This window comes from Dreissena polymorpha, chromosome 9, assembly GCF_020536995.1.
Source record: "Dreissena polymorpha isolate Duluth1 chromosome 9, UMN_Dpol_1.0, whole genome shotgun sequence".
Lineage (NCBI taxonomy): Eukaryota > Metazoa > Mollusca > Bivalvia > Myida > Dreissenidae > Dreissena > Dreissena polymorpha.
Window position 1 is genome coordinate 46,630,558 of NC_068363.1, and position 12,015 is coordinate 46,642,572.

General features: G+C 35.3%; 2 protein-coding genes across 5 annotated transcripts in view; both read right to left on the bottom strand.

The window, feature by feature from the left end:
• Window positions 1–12,015, bottom strand: part of LOC127844187 (protein naked cuticle homolog 2-like) — a 99,852-nt gene that overhangs the window by 27,182 nt on the left and 60,655 nt on the right. For all 4 annotated transcript variants that reach the window (XM_052374253.1, XM_052374252.1, XM_052374254.1 and 1 more), the window contains 2 exons: window positions 8,641–8,722; window positions 4,678–4,787 (listed from right to left, as the gene is read on the bottom strand). In XM_052374253.1, coding sequence (XP_052230213.1) covers window positions 4,678–4,787; window positions 8,641–8,722 — 192 coding nt within the window. The remainder of the gene's footprint in view (window positions 1–4,677; window positions 4,788–8,640; window positions 8,723–12,015) is intronic.
• Window positions 1–12,015, bottom strand: part of LOC127844207 (repressor of RNA polymerase III transcription MAF1 homolog) — a 505,514-nt gene that overhangs the window by 20,070 nt on the left and 473,429 nt on the right. The gene's annotated exons all lie outside the window — the stretch shown is intronic.

Below are 12,015 nucleotides of genomic sequence, written 5' to 3' on the forward strand. Positions count from 1 at the left end.
AAGGCCAAGACCTAGTGACCCAACAAGAGATGTGTTTGTCAGAAACACAATGCCCCCTTCTGCGCTGCATTGAAATAAAATTTCTACTTAGCATTTGACAGGTATAGAAATATCATCTCCCTTTAAAGGTTATTACTTCCCTTGAATTTTGTCCAATCCAACCGGGGGGGGGGGGGGGGGGGGGGTGTTACAGTAAATTATGACCATGTCAGACATCACTGACAACCAAGGCCTGTGGTTTAAAAGAGATCATAACCAGAATATTTTTTTTTCTTTTTCATAAAATTTATTCAAACGTAACTTGGGGTGTAGAGTGCCCCAAGTACCCGCTTAAGATAATTAAATAGACAATAACAAAATAAAGGTGACTTAGTATGCTAGGTAATATTAACACAGTTATAAGAAACACAATAATATTTTTTAATTGATATCAGTCTTTTTACGTATGCACGCTTAATTTATATCACTGTCTTTGTTCACGTCTGCACGTATAAATATGTATATGATGTTATTGAAAAACAGAGAGAATTATAAGTTTAAAGTTGTTAACAAATAAAAGTCACCTTCCTAAATTAAAGCGGGTCTGAATAAGTATTTTGAATTGAGTTTGTTTGTTTCAATTTATAAAAAGAGTATTGTAACCACACTTCCTTAATAATTAAAAAAATGACAAAAGAAACATATAAGGTTGTATACTTAAATGAAAAAACTTTAATAAAATAAAATGAGGTTCCCAGCGAACCACCTCAGGTCATGCACGGGCACTTCCCGCGATGGTCCGCCAGAAAATGAGATTTTAAATGAATTTAAGGGTGGCAAATGCTGTAACAAAAAAAAATTGCATAAACGGTAGTTGTTTCCCTTGTTTGAACCATACTTAATCCTTAAAATGCCTATTTCCAGTAACTGTGACCTTCAACTGTGACCTTGACCTTTGACCTAGTGACCTCAAAATCAATAGGGGTCATCTGCAAGTTATGATCAATGTACCTATGAAGTTTCATGATCCTAGGCCCAAGCGTTCTTGAGTTATCGTCTGACAACCACCTGGTGGATGGACCGACCGACAGACAGACAGACGGACAGACAGACATACCGACATGAGCAAAGCAATATACCCCCTCTTCTTCGAAGGGGGGCATAATAATAAACCTGTACAGTAACTGTGAAAAGAACTTCAATGCTTGGTAAGGAAATATATAATATGAGATTTATAAATATATAAATTACTTCCCTTGAAAATAATTGTCTGTAACAAATCTCTATTTTTAGTAGCAAAAAATTAAAAGCCACTACTGTGACTGTAGATTCACCAATCAAAATGTGCAGCTCCATGAGATACACATGCATGCCAAATATATAAAGTGGCTATGTTCAATATTGAATAATTTTCTCCCTTTTTAAAGCTTATTACTTCCCTTAAATCTGTATTTTTTCACCTAAGACCGTAAAGGATGACCTTGACCTTGACCTTTTACCACAATGTGTTTGTCAGAAACACAATGCCGCCTACTGCGCCGCTTTGATTTATTTAACAACTAGGCAAAAGCGTTCTTGAGTTATCATCCGAAAATTATTTTACTATTTCCGGTCACCGTGACCTTGACCTTTGACCTTGTGACCTCAAAATCAATAGGGGTCATCTGCGAGTCATGATCAATCTACCTATGAAGTTTCATGATCCTAGGCATATGCGTTCTTGAGTTATCATCAGGCAACAAACAAACACAGGCAAAATCAAACTCAGTAAACCAATCAAGATGTACAAGCACTTGACTGAGACATTATTGTCTTTGAAATCCCATCTGATTAATAAGCAGAAAATATATTACAAAGGCCTTTTCTGGAACTTATTTCCTCGGCACTTCTTACGGCTCAGGTGAGATTTAATTATTACCCAATATATTCTCTTTGAAGTCTATGAGATAACCATCATAAAAAGAAACATCGTTTTCATGAACAGAGTCCTCTTAAGATTAAAAGACAGCAAATATAAAAATTCTTTTGAAACTGCTCCAGTCTTATGGCTTTAATTTCGCTGCTTTGGTAACACGCGACAGACGGACATTTCTAGATACTCTCCAAGTCTAAAAGATCATATCTGTATAAAGATGAAAGCTTACATAATTAATTTGTCAAATAAGTTCTTAGAAACAGCAACAGCAGAAGGCGATCGGGAACACTAATAGGATGTCAAAGAAGATAATCAAAAGGAAAAAACACTGAAATACCAAGCTTAATTACTTGAGACATTGCTGACTCAGAAGTTTTGGTTGTCGCACAAACAGAACAAGAGTTCCGCGGTCGGAGATGACCGCATTGAAGCCGGATTTTTGATTTAAATGACAGGAAAGTACCTTTCGTGTTTTTGTCAATGCAATACTTAAATTACTGAAATATTGTTCAAAGGTCAAAATGAAATGTAAGTACTTTTCAAGGCATGAGCAAAGTTTGAGATTCTAGGTCCAAGCATACCAAAGTTACAACAATTTTAACATTTTAACATTTAAGTTCACAGTGACCTTGACCTTCAAATGAATGACATTGAAATGAATGACCTTGAAATGACCAGTGGTCATCTAAGTGTGCTTGCAAACCTTTACGTCAAGTTTGAGATTCTAGGTCCAAGCATACCAAAGTTATAACAATTTTAACATTTTAACATTGAAGGTCACAGTGACCTTGACCTTCAAATGAATGACATTGAAATGACCAGTGGTCATCTTCTAGTACTGGCCAATCTTTATTTCAAGTTTGAAGACTCTAGGTACAAGCATACCAAAGTTATAACATGAAATAAGAACTTTAACATTTTTACATTCAAGGTCACAGTGACCTTGACCTTCAAATGAATGACCTTGAAATGTCCAGTGGTTACTTACTAGTTCTGGCCAACCTTCATGTCAAGTTTCAAGACTCTAGGTCCAAGCATACCAAAGTTATAACAACTTTAACATTTTTACATTCAAGGTCACAGTGACCTTGACCTTCAAATGAATGACCTTGAAATGTCCAGTGGTTACTTACTAGTTCTGGCCAACCTTCATGTCAAGTTTCAAGACTCTAGGTCCAAGCATACCAAAGTTATAACAACTTTAACATTTTTATATTGAAGGTCACAGTGACCTTCACCTTCAAATGAATGACCTTGAAATGACCAGTGGTCATCTGTTAATCCTGGCCAACCTTCATGTCAAGTTTGAAGACTCTAGGTCTAAGCATACCAAAGTTATACCATGAAATAAGAACTTTAACATTTTTACATTCAAGGTCACAGTGACCTTGACCTTCAAATGAATGACCTTGAAATGACCAGTGGTTACTAACTAGTTATGGCCAACCTTCATGTCAAGTTTCAAGACTCTAGGTCCAAGCATACCAAAGTTATAAGAACTTTAACATTTTTTATATTGAAGGTCACAGTGACCTTGACCTTCAAATGAATGACCTTGAAATGACCAGTGGTCATCTGTTAATCCTGGCCAACCTTCATGTCAAGTTTGAAGACTCTAGGTCCAAGCATACCAAAGTTATACCATGAAATAAGAACTTTAACATTTTCGAGCATGCCGCCACCCCGCCCGCCCGCCCGCCCGCCCCCCCCGACAACATCAATCTATAAGCCGAGATTTTTTCGAAAAAAATCCGGCTAAAAAGCAATGCATTAGTAAAGAGGCACTAAGACCTTCACAAGCATAAAGTGTGCAAATACTTCCAGCCTATATGTGACAAAGTATTTTGAGTTATTCTAAACTGTCATGGTGCCTAAAAACAACATGTTTTTTCTTAAATTTTCGAAAATTGGCACAAAAAGCCCTATAAATATTTTATTATTTTAAGGAAACAAAATTGTTTAGTTAACATTAAGTTCCAGCGCATTAATTTTAATAGCATTAAATTCTGGATTCATGAATAATTCACAATGACTATAATATACACTTGACTTCCTAAAATAACAGGAGCCAACAACAGAAAATGACCTACATTTCGCCCCATTGGTGCAAAAAGGTACCATGTCACATTGACATTATAAGGTAAGAGGTATCTTTTTGCACTAATGGGGCAATTCATCCTCTTAGTACAAAATTCGTATTTTTAATTTCAAAGTTTCCCATGATAGGTCTCTATTTGTCCCTAGAGCCAGAAAAGTCACTATTTCAAAATAAGTGTTCATAACTAAATGAACAAAAATGATGTCATTAAATATAGTGTCAGTGAAGCTATGTTTAGTCCTGTTATTACTTTCATGCTTGTGAAATAATTATATTGATTAGATAAATTGTCTAAAGTGTTTTTTAATAACTGTGAAAGATGTGAAACTGGATGGTAAATTAACAAAATTAATGTCAAATATGTACACTATATATTTACCAACACTGTCTCACATTGTTTGCAGTCAGTAAGAAGCCTCCAAACTTTAACCCTTTACCACTAAGATATGTATTTTCACGCATTTGAAGACGCTTAGAAAGCTATATCTTAAATTTGAGACCTTTCTTACTGTTTTCTAGTTTCAAAGGCTTAATTGCCAACCCTAAGATACTGCTGAGCAGCAAACAGCATAAAGCCTGAACAGACTGCAAGTTACTCACAGGCTGTTGTGGTTTAATGCTGTTTGCAAATAGCAATTTTCATTTTGCCTTTGAGTGGGAAAGGGTTACACCACAAGTGCCTTACCTCTATATTTAGCCTGGACGCCGGCTTATCTGCCTTTTCAAGGTCCTCTAACTGATCGAAGGTGAACACTTTTCCCGAACCATTCTCCAACTTAACTGGTGGCAAGTCAACTGGAAAATACAGAGCAATGATTCTAGTCAACAAACCTACTTATAACTTTGACACAAACTATTTACAATAACAGCGCCCATATTAAATTAACAGTTCCTGGGCCCATAATCAGGGAAGATTTCCATTTAAAATCCCAACTACAAAGTGTGTGTGGATTCTCTTCTGGACATGGATGCAGATCACAGAGACACTAACCTTATATCCTCCATTTTTAAGCAAAATTTTGTAGATGATGATGCTTATGATAATTATGAAAACAATTTGCACTCTGAACATATTACGTTTGTAAGAAAACGCAAACCACGCAGTAAATACACGATACTTACTAGGATACAATTAGTTATAACGAGGTATGAATACCATAGGGTTTAAGTCGATTGAAGGTAATTAATGAATAAAGCAAACAAGGACAATTTTCGTGGGAAAAATTAGCATATGTATCTTTACTAACTGACAAAGTGATTTATTTGGTTTGCTGTTATGTAATAGGAAGTAATACTATCGTGTTACCTTCCAGCGTACAGTTGAACATAAAAAGAATTATTTATATATAATGTTTCACTTAAAGAATTGGTTAAACACATTACTTTAACATTAATGACAATTCCGGCTCCTGTTTTCACTTGTTTGAATAGTTCAAATTAACAAGTGACTTCTCCTGTGGATACTATTAAATATGTCCTTCAATTTCAAAGGTCATAACATTACCTTTGCTCTTAGATAGGGGGGGTAGCAGAGGATTCATTATCTTATATGGTTTCTTTAGTGTGGAAGTTCTTCCAATTAAAGGGAGATTTTCCTATTTTATTTTATTTATTTTTTATTTTTATTTTATTTAATTTTTTTTTTGGGGGAGGGCTTTCTTTCATATCTTTGACCAGTGGTATAATTTCAGTTTCCTTTATTTTTACACCTATCCACTTATGGAGGATCCCCCACCCCCACCCCCACCCCACACCCTTCTGTAGATGTCATGCTAACTATGCCATGTTGCATTTCTTTGTATAAAATTGTCTTCATTTATATTCAGATTTTCTATCTGGATATCACACTTTTTGACATTTCTAGAGGAAAAACATTGCACACCGCAATACTTTGTTGTAACTTTCATATATTTTATCACACCGTACATTCCTAAGATGAGTGATAATACAGAAATCAATCACGATCTGAGATTTCACATTTATAATCTTTATTTACAGCGGAGATGGTTCCCACTATTTCACTCTAGGCAAAGAACAGTTCTCTATGATTACATCACACAAGCAGTTCTATGAACAAATCAGCCCACATGACAACAGATACTGTTTCAAACAAAGTTAGACCTGCACAACAATGCTGTACAATTGGCTGAGGCCTCTCTGTTCAAACAACTCCATAATTTAAGAGACATCCAAACATGACAACATGCCATCTCCACAACCATATTGGGTTTCCTTGAGGTCAGATTTTTTTTTCAGAACTTCAAAAATCTACCAATGAAACATTGATGTCATAATTATATCATTCAGGGACTATCCAGGGCCCTAGAGTCTCCTTTGATCACTAATATAAGCCATTTAACCAGGAGTCAAGTCCACTGTGTCATTGCATACTTCATGTGGTTAAAAGCTTTAGGCAATTAGCAGAGTGATATAATGGGCCCAGTAACATTCACAGCTGAAATATTAATAATTTTGATGACAAACTGTCACCGTCATGGAATGAATTGAAGAATTTAGTTCCATCCTAACTTATGCTGTTAAACCAGAGTATGAGAATTAATATCACTTACTTTCTCAGCCACCTTATCATTGGGACAAATAATCGGCCCTATATTTAGGACAAATAATCTTCCCTATAATTGGGACAAATAATCTGCCCTATAATTAGGAAAAATTATCGTCCCTAAAACTTTGACAAATAATCGACCCTATTTTTGGGAATAATAATCGCCCCTATAGTAAGGACAAACAATCAGCCCTGTAATTAGGATAAATAATTGACCCTATAGAATCATCGTATGGATAAATAATCGGCACAATAATTGGGATAAATAATCGGCCCTTTAATTGGGACAAATAATCAGCCCTTTAAGTGGGATATAGTATGGACAATCAGCCCAATAATTGGGATAATTAATTTGTCCTAAAGTATGGACAAATAAACAGCCCTATAAGTGGGTTAAATAATTTGCCCTATAATTGGGACAAATAATCGGCCCTATACTTGGGATGAATAATCGGCCCTATAGTATGAACAAACAATTGCCCCTATAATTGGGACAAATAATCTGCCCTATAATTGGGACAAATAATCGGCCCTATAATTGGGATGAATAATCGGCCTTATAGTATAAACAAACAATTGGCCATATAATTGGAACATATAATCTGCCCTATAATTGGGACAAATAATTTGCCCTACAATTGGGACAAATAATAGGCCCTATAATTGGGATGATTAATTGGCCCTATAGTATGAACAAACAATCGGCCCTATATTTGGGACAATAAATGACCCTATAATTGGGAAAAATAATCACTCGAAGTTTCATAAAGATTGGGCAATAAATGTGGTCTCGAAATGTTGACTACACATGATGACAACAAATGACTGACTAATGGAGATCACAAATGTTTATGATCATGTCAAGTTCAGTTTAGCTAAAATATTGAGACAATAACATGAAACGAAAGAACAATACTTACATTACTAAGTTTTTTAATGGGTAAAACTAATCATATTTATATTCTGTTTGAATTAATCTTGATTACATATTATATTCTCAAGATGTATTAGAACTCACCAGCAAACAAAAAAGCAATCCACTCAAACAAATGCTATTATCTGCTTTAAGGATCCAATTATAAGGTTATATAGGTTAATATGTTTTGTTAAGCATGCTACAACATTAATGTAACAAAACGGTCATCAAAAGGAATCCATCGCTTTGAAGACTCAACATTCCTCATAACCATCCATATTTCTACTCCTTAATTTGCACGTTAGGTTGATTATTATGTTATTACAGCGTGAAATCAGAGGCTTAGGAATCATAAATATTCCTTATAACTGCCACTTTATGCTCCAGATCTGTTGCCAAGCAGATGTCATGTGTCAGGAAAACAAAAATACAAAATACTGAGAGAGAAAAAAGCCCTGCTCTGTATGGCTTTGAATAAATAAACATGGTCAGTTTCATTTGATGTAGTAATTAATGTTCAATATTTGGAGAAAAAATATACCTTTAATGTGCACCATCTTGCTACATACTCTTACTTTGATCTTTGATGGATAAATAACGGGAGGATACATAAATCACATACATATTCTACATCTAACACACAGCTGTTGTATGTAGGTAAGATATCAAAGAAAAATACCTTCCTTTGATAATTACAGAGATTGTTGCTTTCGACATATAAGCGCAAGTATTACAATAATATCCTTACAAGGCTTATTATGATCTTGTTTGCAAAAATAGCCTTATTATCTGTGTAATAGATAGATTCCCAAAATTTATCAGACTAATTTTTAAAATTCTTCAATCTGATTTTCAAAGTACCATACTCAAAGATTTAACTACATTTTATGTTAGACAAAATGTATTCAAATACTAAAACCAGTATTAATACATGTACTGAAAACTTTCCCCCATACGTAAAGTGTTAAATCTCATATATCACACACATCCACCATTTATAATGTAAACATTTTAGAGGCTAAACACTATCTTTGAAAAGTAACTTAATATCTTTCAGAGGGCAGACATTTATTTCCTTAATTGATTGTTACTCGCAACCATAAATAAGGTTACACACTACAATTACTAACGAGAAGTGTCACAATGCATTTCATAGTGCACATTACCTTTTAAAGGGACATTAGAATCACTGTTGTTGTCCTTTTTGTCTGTGTTGTCTTGCTTATCTTCCAGGCAAATTGACAGTTCCTGCAAATAAACAAAACATAAGAACATACAGAACTCATGTACTGCCTGATAAAAAAGTATTTTATCATTTTAATGGCTTCGCAAACTGACTGTGAATCTTTTCTGGACCAGTGAAGCATTTTCTAGAATATCCATCAAACAAGAGGGCCATGATGGCCCTGATTCGCTCACCTGACTAACCATATACAATCCCAACCCAGTTTTCATCAAGATAAGCATTCTGACCAAATTTCATAAAGATTGGATGAAAACTGTGACCTCTATTGTCTACACAAGGTTTTTCTAATATTTGACCTATTGACCTAGTTTTTGACCCCAGGTGACCCAAAGACAATCCAAACACAGATTTCATCAAGATTAACATTCTGATTAAATTTTATAAATATTGGATGAAAACTGTGACCTCTATTGTCTACACGAGGTTTTTCTATTATTTGACCTAGTGACCTAGTTTTTGACCCCAGATGACCAAAATACAATCCCAACCCAGATTTCATCAAGATAAACATTCTGACCAAATTTCATAAAGATTGGATGAAAACTGTGACCTCTATTGTCTACACAAGGTTTTTCTATTATTTGACCTAGTGATCTAGTTTTTGACCTAGTGACCTAGTTTTTGACCCCAGATGACCCAAATACAATCCCAACCCAGATTTCATCAAGATAAACATTCTGACCAAATTTCATAAAGATTGGATGAAAACTGTGACCTCTACTGTCTACACAAACAAATTGTTGACGGTTTTTCTATTATTTGACCTAGTGATCTAGTTTTTGACCTCAGATGACCCAAATACAATCCAAACACAGATTTCATCAAGATAAACATTCTGACCAAATTTCATAAAGATTGGATGAAAACTGCGACCTCTACACAAGGTTTTTCTATTATTTGACCTAGTTTTTGACCTAGTGACCTAGTTTTTGACCCCAGATGACCCAAATACTATACAAACCCAGATTTCATCAAGATAAACATTCTGGCCAAATTTCATAAACATTGGATGAAAACTGTGCCCTCTACTGTCTCCACACACACATTGTTGATGATTTTTCAATTATTTGACCTAGTGACCTAGTTTTTGACCCCAGATGACCCAAATACAATCCCAACCCAGATTTTATCAAGATAAACATTCTGACCAAATGTCGTAAAGATTGGATGAAAACTGTGACCTCTACTGTCTACACAAACAAATTGTTGACGGATACACATACGCACGCACGCACATACGGACGCCGGACATCACATGGTCACATAAGCTAACCATGTCACTTCGTGACAGGTGAGCTAAAAACTCAAAATAGCAAAAATAACAAGTAACTAACAATTAGTACAAGATCTATCATAGATTTCCTACCATAACATGAATTCTAACTAATAATAGTTATTTTGTATGTATGACTGTCATGGACTGCCAAATGGTAAGCTACTGTGTATGATTCATTCATAGATATACACATACATAATGTCCATGAACATTGAAGAAAACAAGATGTGTTTAAGAAACACTATGTCCCACTCCCCATGTATTTGACCTAAGACCTTAAAGGATGACTTTAACCTTTCACCACTCAAAATGTGCAGCTCCATGAGATACACATGCATGCCAAATATCAAGTTGCTATCTTCAATATTGCATAAGTTATGGCCAATGTAAGTTTGACGCAAACCAACAAACAGACAGGGCAAAAACAATATGTCCCCCAGTATTATAAGACTGGGGACATAAAAACATTCATAAGTATTGTTTTCATGAACAGTGCATAAAAACTGTAGAGATTATCATGAAAACAAAGAGAGGACATGGATCTAGATACATTTGAGTATGTTAGAGCAAGCCACTATCAAGCAAAAAAAATACTTTAACCAGTTAAAAGTACTTTACCAACTTAGCTCAAAGACACTTGGTTACCAGCTATAACTCTATTGAAACAAATTGAATACAAAGCAGCTTTCAATGATCAGGATTCTGGCTCAAAGAAAGAACAAAGGCTCTGACACACACTTTTGTATTCACTTTTAAGTTGTAACTTCACAGAACATCCTGGGTGTGATCATTGTTGCACTGAAACCATTGCTTTGACAATTGGTCACAAGAGGATCTTTTAATAATCTTGAACAACAAAAAGGAAAATCTACTTATAAAGTTTCCTTATACATTTGAATGATGGTCTTGAAATGTAGTACAAGTGTGATAAGCAACTTAAAGAAAGGCAATAGAGAAATTAAGTAAACAGAGTATAATATTTCTCTGATGTTCCTTGTTATCTTCAAGGTTTGCATATCTGTAATGAATTTAACACACAGTTAACATTAAGTTTTCGTTCATTTATTTTTTTATATAAAAACAAACATCTAGATGTCACACACAGCTTTCTTGAGAACATCTGTTATTATATGAGCTGTGCTCTGTGAAAATGGGGTTTAATGCATGTGCATAGTGTCCTTATCAGAATAGCCTGTGCAGTTCGCACAGGCTAATCAGGGAGAACACTTTCACCTTATATGATATTTTTTGTTTTGTCTCTTCTTAGCAATAATTCAGTTAAGGCGGAAAGTCTTGTCCTTGATTAGCCAGTGCAGACTTCACAGGCTAATCTTGGACAACACTTTACGCACATGCATTAACCCATTTATGCCTAGCGTCTAGAAAAAAGGCCTTGGCAAACAGCGTAGACCCAGATGAGACGCCGCATGCTGCAGCGTCTCATCAGGGTCTGCGCTGTTTGCTTAAACAAATTTCTTTAAGAGATATTTTAAATATAGAAATAACAAGGGCTGTTTGTAAAACATGCATGCCCCCAATATGGGCTGTCAGTTGTAGTGGCAGCCATTGTGTGAATACGTTTTTTGTCACTGTGACCTTGACCTTTGACCTAGTGACCTGAAAATCAATAGGGGTCATCTGCCAGTCATGATCAATGTACCTATAGAGTTTCATCATCCTAGGCGTAAGCTTTCTTGAGTTATCATCCGGAAACCATTTTACTGTGTCGTGTCATCGTGACCTTGACCTTTGACCTAGTGACCTGAAAATCTATAGGGGTCATCTGCCAGTCATGATCAATGTACCTATAAAGTTTCATGATCCTAGGCGTAAGCTTTCTTCAGTTATCATCTGGAAACCATTTTACTGTGTCAAGTCACCGTGACCTTGACCTTTGACCTAGTGACCTGAAAATCAATAGGGGTCATCTGCTAGTCATGATCAATGTACCTATGAAGTTTCATGATCCTAGGCGTAAGCGTTCTTGAGTTATCATCCGGAAACCATTTTTCTGTGTCG